At 41.4% G+C, this 12,902-nt stretch overlaps 1 protein-coding gene across 1 annotated transcript in view; it reads left to right on the top strand.

Annotated features, from left to right (window-relative positions):
* Positions 1–12,639, top strand: part of ECT2L (epithelial cell transforming 2 like) — a 168,210-nt gene extending 155,571 nt beyond the window's left edge. Inside the window, exons 22-23 of the mRNA XM_029596464.1 lie at positions 5,152–5,324; positions 9,843–12,639. Coding sequence (XP_029452324.1) covers positions 5,152–5,324; positions 9,843–9,970 — 301 coding nt within the window. The 3' untranslated portion in view covers positions 9,971–12,639. The remainder of the gene's footprint in view (positions 1–5,151; positions 5,325–9,842) is intronic.
* Positions 12,640–12,902: the final 263 nt, after the last annotated feature.

Here is a 12,902-nt window from a genome sequence, read left to right as displayed (position 1 = left end):
CTTCAAAAAAAATGTAGGAGATTTGTGAGGCAAGACTTACCCTGCGTAATTCCATGCTGGCTGTGTCCCATCAAACCATGTTTTGTGCTTTAATTCTTTATAAAAGTTTCCACAATTTTTCCCAGCACTGAAGTCAGGCTCACTGGTCTATAGTTTCCCGGATCACCCCTGGATCCCTTTTTAAATATAGGGGTTACATTGGCTATCATCCAATTTTCAGGTACATCGGATGATTTTAATGATAGGTTACAAATTTTTACTAATATGTCTGAAATTTCATTTTGAATATTGCGGCACGCGTGCAGGAGGTCGCTCCCGGACCCCTGCTGGACTTTTGGCAAGTCTTGTGGGGGTCAGGAGGCCCCCCCAAGCTGGCCAAAAGTCCCTGGGGGTCCGGGAGCGATCTCCTGCACTCATGACGTCGGGTGCCAGGAACCAAAATGGCGCCGGCGCTACCTTTGCCCTGTCATATGATAAGGGCAAAGGGCCACCGGCGCCATTTCTATTAACGCAGCCGTGGCCAGAGAGCGGGAGATCGCGCCGGGACCCCCCACTGGACCCCAGGTAATTTAAAACATTTTGGGAGGGTTTGGGAGGGTGGGGGATTTGTTTTAAAGGGTCGGGGTGGGTTTTAGGGTTGTTTTGGTGTGCCGGTTTTCCCGCCCTCCCCCTCCCCCGATTTACGATTTTTTGACGATAAATCGGGGGAATTGCTATTGTATCGTGGCTCTAACGATTTTTGATGATTTAAAATATATCTGACGATTGTTTTAAATCGTCAAAAAATGATTCACATCCCTAGTTAGCATCCTTAGATAAGGATATGGATGGTCAGGAATAAGGGAAATTGTGGCCGCTGTACATGCAGTGGCACTTATTGCATTAACTGGAGGTTACAAAGGAGTTTCGGAAATCAGATAGGCCTTTTTTCTTCATTAGGAGGTGAAGAAGGGGGAGGCAGCTTCTCGAGGCACAGTGGCTCATTAGATTAAGGAAGGAGTGTCAGCAGCCTATGTGGATTCCGAGACAAGTCAGAGTGCATTCAACCTGGGCTCAGGCAGTTTCTTGGGCAGAATTGCATTTTCTTTCTCCAACAGAGATTTGTAGAGCAACAATGTGGTCTTTTTTGCATACGTTTACCAGGTTTACCGACTGGATGTGGTGGCGCGGGAGGATTCGGCCTTTGCTAGGGTAGTGCTGCTTGGGCTTCAGGCAGCCTCCTGCCTTTTGGGGGAGTAGCTTTAGTACATTCCACTGATGTGGGCTGGCTTGCATGGATGAAGAGGAAGGTGAAATTACTTCTTACCTGATAATTTCCTTTCCTCAAAGTAAGGTAAGCCGGTCTACCTTCCCTCCTGGGGCTGACTTGAGTTGGCCGACTTTTTCTGTGTTATTGGAACCTTGTTCAGAATGGAATGAGGTTCCAGGATCTTTCATGCAGCTGAACGCCCACATATTGGGTGAGTTCCGTTCTACTTCTAAGATGCTCTGATTGTCCTAAATGACTGTTGTTAGCGGAGCTGAATTCCAGTGTTTCCATTGTTATTAAAAAAATAATAATTAAAAGAAAATCCACAATTTGCTTTTGGAGAACTAGTAGTTGGCTGGTGTCTGAGTAGAGCTAGATGAGGGTGATGTCAGCGAGTCTTTGTTCTCTGTCTCCACCTGCTGGTTGGAGTACACAATTCACTGGTGTAGACTGGCTTGCCTTAGTTCGAGGAAAGGAAATTTTCAGGTAAGAAGTAATTTCACATTTCCCACCCCTGCTCTAGAGACAGAGTATGGAGGTGCAAGCAAAGAAATCAGTAATGTGGATTCATATAGCACCTTTTGTCCAAGCAGGATTCCAAAATGCTGCCCTGCTTGTAGTATTTAAGAAACATATAAGCAGCCATATCTGGGGTAGATTGCCAGGGTGAACATTTTTGGCACTTGTACTGCATTCAGGTTCTAGTGGGGAGAAGGAACCAGGGATTTTTTTTATCATCACCTATAATAGCTGGAGAAAGTGAGACAGAGAGAGAGAAAATGACCTATGCAGGGTCACACAGTGCCTAACTGGCATGCCAACTTTAACCACAAGGTCATGCCTACTCTCACTGCATGACACCTAGCACTGAATAATACCAGAACATAGCAGGGGGGTTTTCCCAGAGATTAATATCTAATTCTCTGTTAACCAACATAAACTCTTCTGCTCAACCATGTAGCTCCTGTTCAGAAGAAGTTTATATGCTGAAAAAGGACTGTTTGACTGAAGCTGGCTTTTTGTTAGGTGAAGCCCCTATTATTTGGGCACATTGCCTGGGAGAAAATTTACTCCTAAAACAAGTCCTCTTAATTATAACTGCCAGCCTACCATTTCAACATGGGAAGTGTACAGATGAGTTCTGCTAGGTGCAAATGGAAAAATACAAATTTTGGTAACATTGGATTTTATAAATTGAGAGGTCCATTTTCAAACGCTGTGCGGCTCGGCTAGTTAGCTGGCTAAATATATCCAGCTAACTAGCAGGGTGTATTCAGCAGCGCAGTCGTACCGTTGAATATGCCCAGCTATCTTAAAGCTAGCTGGTTATATTTATTTATTTATTTTTAGTTTTTATAAACCGACGTTCCTGTATAATATACAAATCACACCGGTATATGTAACCAGCTAACTTTAGGACAGCCCTGTGGTCTGACCTAGAAATGCCTCCCATCTGCCCCAGAACACCCCCAACTTATATGGCCAAATTCTAGCCACATAACGAGTTACATGGCTAGAATTTAGCTGCATACAGCTCTCAATACAGCCATTTAGATGGATAACTTTTCAGTTATCCGACCCAAGTGACTTTTGAATATCGACCTCTGAAGTCCTTGGCTCTGCCTCTGTATTTTGTTTTTCCCCACATGTGATCATTACCTTTATGTTGGAGACCAATGTCTCATGTGATTGAATGTCTGTAGATAACAGTGACTATTGTACTGTCATATTTTTTGTGCTATGATAAAGCATTAGAAGAGGTTTGAATAAGAAGTTTGTCCATCACATACATGGTGATGTACAAAATGTATCACATGGTCACCCTGTCCTTGTCCATAAGAACGTACAGTCTGATTCTGAACATGGAGAGGTTACTTGAGTGACTTGCAGAGGGTCACAGAGCGAATGGTGTATAGAGAAATCTCCAGTGTCCCAATTCTGTGCTCCATGGGGCTGTACTGGCGGCTATTTGGGATGCAAGAACATTGTTCAAGGTGTTAAACTGCCTTGTGTGCCTACATCAGATTGCATGTTTATCATATAGATGAATCCTAAAGCACAAAATAAGATTAGGTATTGACATTCACAAAGGAATTGGGTTTTGTTAATAACAAAGCCACAACCCCACTTGGTAATGCCTCTGGAAGATCTTTATTGAAGGCTAGGTTTTGGAGGACAGGGTACATAAAGTGGGTAATTTACACTGATTTTAAAGTGAAAGTACACACATACTTTCACATTGGAAATTATCCCAGCTAAACTACACACACACACACAATTATATTCCCTATTTGGTGCACATATTTTTGCCAATTAAATTTATGCTCATACTTTTAAAAAAATCAAAATATATGCAGGTAAATCCCAGTCCTGTTCAGATGCCACATCATGAAGCATATTTCTTCTATGGAGCTCAAACGTACATGAATACAGTATGCATGTGAATAAATGTTTACAGTCCAAAAACAGAGAAATGGGATATAGACTTTGTCATTCAAAATAGCAAATGTATTAAACAAAAGAAAAAAAAAGTCTAAAAACATGGCATCAGAAAAATGAGGTGATATTTGGTGTGCATCCACCTCCTCTTGCCTCGCAATGGGCCACGTGTAGCAGTGAAAACACCTAAAGTAAAATTCATTTGCCAGTTCTAGTTTTGCAAACGTAGCTAATGAGTAAACTGACAACTCTTATAAAAACCAATAACCAAAAATATGTGTGTCTCCCGCCACTACATACAAACACCAGAACTTAAAACCCAATAAAGTCACCATAAAGCACTTATCTTGTACTTTTGAAGAAGAATCCCGAAGAGGACCCTAAAACAGCCTAAAAAAGCTCAAGGTGCCCGACATGAGCCCATGCTTCGGTGGACCCAACTGCCTGCATCAGGGGCAGATAGATATGGGACCAGGTGAGAGCTCAAAAGGGGTAAATCGGTTATTTACTCTTTCGGATAGTAGAAAGAGTAGGGGCACTCCATGAAGTTAGCATGGGGCACATTTAAAACTAATCAGAGAAAGTTCTTTTTTACTCAACGCACAATTAAACTCTGGAATTTGTTGCCAGAGGATGTGGTTAGTGCAGTTAATATAGCTGTGTTTAAAAAAAGATTGGATAAGTTCTTGGAGGAGAAGTCCTTTACCTGCTATTAAGTTCACTCAGAGAATAGCCACTGCCATTAGCAATGGTAACATGGAATAGACAGTGTTTGGGTACTTGCCAGGTTCTTATGGCCTGGATTGGCCACTGTTGGAAACAGGATGCTGGGCTTGATGGACCCTTGGTCTGACCCAGTATGGCATTTTCTTATTTTCTTATGTTCTTATGAACAGTCTGTAAAAAAACCAACAAAAGAAATAAATTGAAAAAATTGAAAACACTTTCACACATAAAAATGCACGGAGTGTATCGCATATCTTAAAACATATAAACATAAAGGAGACCCACTTTTAAACTATCATTGTACAATAAATCGATGTGAAAAATGGTGCAAGAACGCTCTACTGTATCAACCAAACACTGCATTTAAATCTAAATACCTCGAACCTTCATGAACCAATGAAATAGGGGGACCTATTGCGAGGCGAGAGGAGGTGGATGCACACCAAATATCTCATTTTCTGATGCCGTGTTCTTTTATACATGTTTTTTCTTTTGTTTAATACACTTGCTACTTTGATTTGAATGACATTTTTTGTCTATATCCCATTTCTCTATTTTTGGGCTATATTTGAGGGATATCTGCATTGTTTTCTTTCATGAGGTTTTACATGCATAATCTGCTGTGCAGTTCTCCAAAAGACCATTTCTGCAGGTAAAGAGCTAGTTCATCTGCAGAAGTCCCTTTGAAAATTAACCATAAAATGCCTACGTGTGCTCTCTCTCTCTCTCTGTGTCAGGATGTACGAGCATGTGAGCGACCTCAGCCTTTTCCTCTTCAATGACGCACTTGTTCTTGCCAGGCGCAGTGTCTCTTCCGTGCCTTTCCTCCACACCTGCAGCACCAGGCACCATTTCTTAGCCTCTGTAGCCCTGCACAGGCTCCTGCTGGAGGATATTTCCGACTCCAAGTGTAGGTTCCAGCTCATTTGTGCCGGCTTTTGTGTTTGCCTGTAACGGTTACAGATGAACTGTTCTATCATTATGGAACAAACTCGCATTTTTGATGGCATATTAAGCTTTGTAATGAATTGGGGTGGAGGGAGGGGGAGGGGAGAGGGCGGTTCTTGCATTTGGTTTCCAAGTATTCAAACAGTACTTGCATCAATTTGTGACAATTTGTTCTCCTTCTGGAGTACTGGGGTTTAGTTCTATGATTATTTTGAAAAGTTTAAGTATCGTCCTGTAGCTATATGGGATGTAAACATTCAGAAATATCTGGAGAAAAACAATGTATTTCTCCTTTAACACATGAACTCTGCACATCTTCTGACATGCTGCTTGCTGTAGCCTCCTCTGGATCTGGTTAGGCAGGCAAGTGATCGCTGTAAACTTGTCAACTCTTACACTGATTACATTATAGTCATAGCCCCGGGTTTCCTACAATGCTACAGCATGGGCTACAAACTCTAGCCCTTCCTGCAAGACTTGCCATTCACTGTAGAATTGCAAGAAACCTGCAAACTAGCAGGCCGATACAGTACAGTGCGCACTGTTAACCCGCGATTGGATGCACGTTTTCCCTTACCCCTTATTCAGTAAGGGGTCGAAAACGCGCGTCCAACCCCCCCCCCCCCCCCCCGAACCTAATAGCGCCCGCAACATGCAAATGCATGTTGATGGCCCTATTAGGTATTCCCGCGCATTTTACTTTCAGAAATTAGCGCCTACCCAAAGGTAGACGTTAATTTCTCCGGGCATCGGGAAAGTGCACAGAAAAGCAGTAAAAACTGCTTTTCTGTGCACCCTCCAACTTAATATCATAGCGATATTAAGTCGGAGGTCCCGAAAGTTAAAAAAAAATAAAAATTTGAAAGAGGCTCGCGGGTTGAAAACCGGACGCTCAATTTTGCCGGCGTCTGGTTTCCGAACCCGTGGCTGTCAGCGGGCTCGAGAACCGATGCCGGCAAAATTGAGCGTCGGCTGTCAACCCCGCTGGCAGCCACCGCTCCTGTCCGAAAAGAGGCGCTAGGGACGCGTTGGTGTCCCTAGCGCCTCTTTTTGCCGTGGGCCCTCATTTAAATACAGAATCGCGTGCACAGGAGAGCGGCCTGTGCATTCCCCTGCACTCCCGCGACTTTTACTGTATCAGCCCGTAGGCCGGGAAGAGCGGAGGATATGCACACAAGAGGCCTCTCTTGCTCCTCCATCCCTTTTCCCTGCGCTGGTCCTCCCACCCACTAACCAGCACAAAGAGAAGAGCAGCACTTTGTGCTTTCTCTGCCACCTCCAGCCACTTGCAGTTTGAATCTCATGATGTCCGATAACAGCGCTGCAGTATCCTGGTGTGTTTCAAACCGAGTATCTGGCTCCGAGTAGCAGACGTGGCGAGAAGTGCCCCTTTTCTCATTCTTGCAATGGCTGATGAGCGGACTGAGGATCAGGGTTGATGGGGGGGAGTGGGAGATAAGAGGGAGTGAGGGCCAGGACAAAGGCGAGAAAAGGTGATGGAGAGAGAACGGGGAATGAGAGGCAAAGAAAAGGAGGGCAGGAAAGAGAAAATGCAGAGCTCTAGGAATGGGGAACAGCAAAGGGAGAACTGGGACAGAGGCAAAAAAAAGATAGGGGCAAAAAAAGATGGGGCAAAAAAAAGATAGGGGCATTTTGATAAATCCAGGCCATAGTGAGAAATACAAAGATTTACTCCAACTACATGCAGATCAAAACCTAGCTCAGGAATGACTAAAAAAAGATGAACTTAAACCTAAAGATGAGAGACTGATTACTAAAATACAGGACAGGACTACAGACAAGATGGTTTTCTGCAAGCATAGCAAAAGCCAGCAAAACAGTCAGGAAATGATTTTTGTATCTCATCTCTGCTGGGTGTGATGTGCTGATGTTTGAAGACCTGTATACAGAATGGCACAATAAGGTAGTGTGGCTTATCCATTGGAAACTCTGCACATATTAACATCACTGTACTAGAAAAACAGTGGGATTATGACCCTGAGAGAACTGCAGAAAATGAAGAAGTTGTGATCACATGGAACATTGCAATCAGAGACCAAGAAAATACGCCAGAAAGATACAAAAATATTTCTAGTAGTATTGAGTGTGCAACCCAGTAAAAAAGTACTAAGTACTTTTGTTTCTTTTCTTTATTTGAAAACATTTCTAGACTGCTTCCTGGCAATAAAACAGGTTACCCAAAGTGGTGTATAAAATGTAAATACATTGTAATACAATGCATACATGAACAATAAAAATAATGCTAAAACTAATAAACAGTACTAAAAACAGAATAAATAAAACTATACAAACATAATAAAATTATACAAACATAACACAAAATAAAAACAATAAAACCCATACTTGCAATCCACCAAATGTAACCAATTCTTCAGTACTCTAGGTCAGAAAGCCAGTACCCATAAATCATGGATCAACCCACACCACCCTCAACAAAACAACCAGGTTGGTTACCCGTTTGCACATGTGGGGACAGTTTTGTTATAATCTAATGTCTACCGGAAGTTTATGTTGATAAACCTATATATATTGCACCCTATGAGCTCCAGAAAGAACCTCTATAGCACAATGCAAATATTAAGAGCAGCATTAAATTTGCGACATTGAGATCTGACGCAGCGTACCCTGGTTCAAAAGAGCTCCATTGTTGCCATGGTATATGCACAATAAACCCATTTGGAGATATCAGTTTGATAGGAAAAATTAATTTAATAGTGCAGGGACAACTCACAACCACATTAAACAGTGTGGAGCATGGAAGTGCATTTCCCATTTGGGAAACAGGGTGGTAAGAAGTGTTGCCGTGCTCGACTTTATGACATGGACATGTGAGTTTTTACTCAACTGCTCTAAAGTTTTTCTTGTTGCTGGGTTTGAGAGAACAGAGACAAATGTAAGCACCACAACAGATGTCTAATTAACATGACTCTTCATACTGAGAATTTGCCCAGATCAGTCAAGCTAGACATTACGATACTTTATTATCTATTAAACCATCATAAAGAAAATTGGATCCTGATGTGATAAAAAGCTACCATATCATAATGGTCATATGTGATATCCAAAAGATTCCAAACCCTTGCATCTCTAGTCAACAGTTAAGCCATATCATAAGGCATCCTCTCTCCCTCACCCATCCTATTTTGTAGAAATTATCCTCCCTATTTGCAGAAAGTAAATTTTCTATCTTAAGCACATTAATCCACTACTGTGTTGAGGGAGGATCTTCTCTGAAGGGAAGCAGTTTCACTAGTCACATGAGTGAATCATCAGAAATTCACCAGAAGTCCATAAAACTGTTGAATTGCACATTTTCATCTTGGAGCTTGAGCCGCCAATGGAAAATAATAAGATCTTCTTCCAATCCACACACACACACAAAAATGTCATCAATATATCTGGTCCATGAAAGCCGGAAATTGTAAGCACACTTTTCTTCAATAATAATCAGCTGCCAATCTCCCTTGAGGAGATTTTCAAAGCTGCACCATGGAATTCAGTCCATATATTCACATCACATTGTCATGTTCTCCTTCTCATTTTTTAGCTAAAGAGTTTCACTCATGTAACTGTTGAACCTGTCTGTCTTCAGACAAAATAAAATTGCTTACTTGTAACAGGTGCTCTCTGAAGACAGCAGCCCACAAATTGCACAAACTTGCCTTGGGAGGCGTACTCTCTCTTATCTGGCTAGATGGGAAACGGAGAGTAACTGTGAAGATAAAGGCAGTAACAGGGTGTCCCACGCACATTCAGTACTGACTCTTCAGCTTTACCCAATACAGATGGAAAGATTTTTCCGCTTAGTACCATGCACAATCACATGGCCCACTCTTGTGACTGGTGAAATGCTATCTACAGAGAACACCTGTTACCAATAAACACTCTTGCTTATTTTAAAAATTAGAAATCATAGGTATTTGCACCACTATCAATGTAGGGAAAATGAAACAGACCTGAAATTTACAAAATCAAAGATTATTCTAGCAACAAATCCAGAGACACCCAACTATGGGCCAGATTTTAAAACTTATGCGCAGGTGTAGATTTGTGTGCACAACCCAGCGTGCACAAATCTACACCTGATTTTATAACATGCGTGCGCAGCCATGCGCATGTTATAAAATCCGGGGTCGGCGCGCGCCAGACACATAGGTAGGTGCTCTATTAAATTCCCTTCTTTTGAGCACAAAACCAGAACATGTTGCACATGACCATAACTAAATTCAATTAATAGCTTTTTTTTTTTTTTTTTTAATGGAGCATAAACCCAAATGACTCCTGGGCACTATCCAGTATATGACTGTAAATCTCGTACATCCTCAGTGAACACTTGTGAAAGAAGCTGGCAAGTTTAAAGAAAACCTCTTACGTGAAGTCATGTTGTGCATTTAAGATGTCTCGTGCTTGCTGAATTCAAGCGCAGTCTTTTACTTAAATAGTTTTCTTTTTCCTTCAGATGTCAAGAATGCATTTATTCTACAAGGCCCAAAACGCTGTTGGATTTGTTCTACTGAGACTGAAGATGATAAATTCACCTGGCTCTCTGCCTTACAAAGTGCAATCGGTGCTAGTATTGATAAGTGAGGGGTCTTTGTACTCCAGATCCCCTCTGTTCCTGAGATATCAGTAATCATACCAGGAAGGGAGGGCTGGGTCCTTGCATCAAAACCTTCACTTATCTGCAACCACCAAACTGCCTCCCTCAGGGTTTATCACAGCCTGGCCCTGCTGGGTGGGTTTTAATAACTGAAAAGAAGGCTTGTGGAATCCTAACTTTTTTTGTGCCATTGTAATGGTGTCTTGCGTTTAAAGCTTTCAGCTGTTATATTTTGTTTTGGGCAATAACCTACATGTCATTTATTTAGAGAGTTAGAGGTCCATATCCAAAAGATTTATGTGAGTAAAACTGGCTTTTACCCACATAAATATTCCCCTTTTAAAATATCCTGCATCTGTCCAGGTAGCCTTGAACAAAACTTTGTGCAACGTTACCTATAAAAAAAAAGGGGCAGAGCTGGAGGCCTGGTGAGGGTGGGCTGATATATTTACGCTGATGATAGCGCCATATTGAGTGCTGTGGAAAATCCCAAGCGAATGACCCACAGGGGATTTCCCAGAGGCCTCTAAACTGGCTTTGCATCCCTCAGCTGCAGCCTATGTTAAAATCTTAAAGAGCAATGTGTAATAGCAGTTGCGGTTCCTCTTTTACTAATTTTATCAGTTTGCATGCAAAATAGACAGAAGAGCTCTAAGTGCCGCAGTGAAATTAACACTTTAAATAAGTTCTCAACCAATCAGCAACCCAATATTTATTAGATTCCTAGAATTTATGCTTAATTCTTGTAACTAATATCTATGCATAAACTTATGTTTTGTCTACGTGCCCTAATAGTAAACTTTAGGAGTCAAACAACCCTTATTGCTGTATATGGCAATATTTTAGCTTCTAAGGAATATATATTATTTAATAAATCTAGCATGCTGTAGCCACATCATTTTCAGGTTTCCTGCCTTTAGATGTGCTGACGGTTGTTAGGGATTCAAGCTGGAATCCCTAAACTTCATGGCTAAATTTGTGTGGATAATTGGTCCACACGTCTAAAAGTTATCCTGGTAACTTTAACCAAACTTGTGTAGATAAGAGCCACTGAATATCCGGTAACTTTACCCAGATAACTGACTGGCGCCCCAGCTTATTCACTACAGAGCTCTTAGAGCCTTGCAGTGGTTGGTTCTTGAGTGCAGTCTGAGTGAAAGCAGAGCTCATCAGGCTAAGCCAATCCTGTTGCTTTAGTTTGCTGTTCCCTGCTGCTGCACTACAGTTGTAAACAAATATCATCCACTGCCATTTTACCAGCTCTGATGATGTCCTTTTATGTGAGCTGTGCCTCGGATAGTACTCTTTGTGCACTGTTTGGATTATGCACTTTATTAGACTCTACCAAATATCTAAATTGTAGTATAAAATACTTTGAATGTACAGTTCACCAATTTAGATGAACAGAAACGTTTTTTAGGTGGCTTAAGTACTTTGCGTAATGAGCCTCTCATGTTTACTGTTGCATCTTTTTCTGGCCATGCAGAATCTCTTTTCCAACGCTTGTGCATTATGTACAAATGGAGGAGTACAGAGGTTAGAGCAGCAGGCTGAGAAGCAAGGAAGCCAGCATTCAGATCTCACTGACATTCCTCGTGACCTCCACTTAGATTGTACAGGGAAATAACTATGGTACCTGAATGTAATCCACTTCAAAGTGGTTGACCAGTCACAAAAGGAAGAATATTTCAAAACATTATATATTTTTAATTATATTTTCTAAGAATATGAGTGCTTATTTTTATTTTAAAAAAACTAACAAAAATGCCAAACCCAGGAGGATATTGATGGAATAAATTATATTAAGGGAGAAGACCACCTTTGCTCCCACAAGCAAAGAGAAAGTGAAAAACTATAGCCCTTTGAATTTGACATTAGTAGTAGGCAAAGTAATGGAAACACCATTGTAATGCAATACCTTAAAGGCAATGCATTAGAGGATCACAGCCAACAGTTTCACAAGGGGAAGATGTTGCCAAAAAAAAACAACCTGATTAAATTTTTTGTTGAGGGGACCACACTACTAGATAAAGGGGGTGTGCTTGTTTTGTTGTGCTGATATGATCACGTGTTCATTTTGGCTCCATTTTCTGTCAAAGCTTAGCATCCATCTGTTCTTGAAATCTTCCAAATGCTCACTGCATTAACTGTGGGAAGCCAGCACAAACACAATCAAAATATTAAGAAAAACATGAAAACCAGTTATGCTTATTAAGCTGGCAAGCAACTTCAGGCATTCTTGGATATAATGGCCCAGGCCCGAGCGACAGCATCACCCACAGGTCAGACTCTCTACTGTCCTGGTTGGCTGCTGTTTTCTAAGCCAGCACTGCCATTCTCTAGTACGCGAAGGTGTTGGGTGTGTTCATGTTGCTGTTATAGCTTGGAAGAAGTAGCATGCCAAGTCCTATAAGTAGTACATTAGAAATGCAGATGTATTTGCACCAGCACATGTATGCAAGATAAGGATGAACATGATGTTTGTAACTGACCTTCATTTTCTAGTTCCAGTATTGATCTGACCTTGAGAAATGCATGAATTGTGTTTTGGCCTCACTGTTCATATAAAGGCCCACATTTCCCAGGCAGTGAATATGTTTCTTTTTCCTGTGTGTGTTTTCTCTCCAGTCTTGACATATGTATAATTCACCATAATTCTGTTTTATCTTAGCTATCTTTATTTTATTTTAATTTTTAGCTAACTAATTGCTAGGTCATTTTAATTGTTTTAATTTGTTTGCAAAGTAATCCACACTTTATGATATTAAAGCAATGAAGACAGGCAGGATTCATGGCAGGCAGGAAAAAGGCCCCACCACTCCAGGGGGTCCCCTTTTTATTGTACATACATTCAATGGCATACAATGTGTCATCACATCATTGGCCACAGGAGCCATGGTAGGGACGGTGCCTTGTGAG

Source organism: Rhinatrema bivittatum, chromosome 3, assembly GCF_901001135.1.
Source record: "Rhinatrema bivittatum chromosome 3, aRhiBiv1.1, whole genome shotgun sequence".
NCBI classification, from domain to species: domain Eukaryota; kingdom Metazoa; phylum Chordata; class Amphibia; order Gymnophiona; family Rhinatrematidae; genus Rhinatrema; species Rhinatrema bivittatum.
This window is presented reverse-complemented; position numbering and strand designations above follow the sequence as displayed.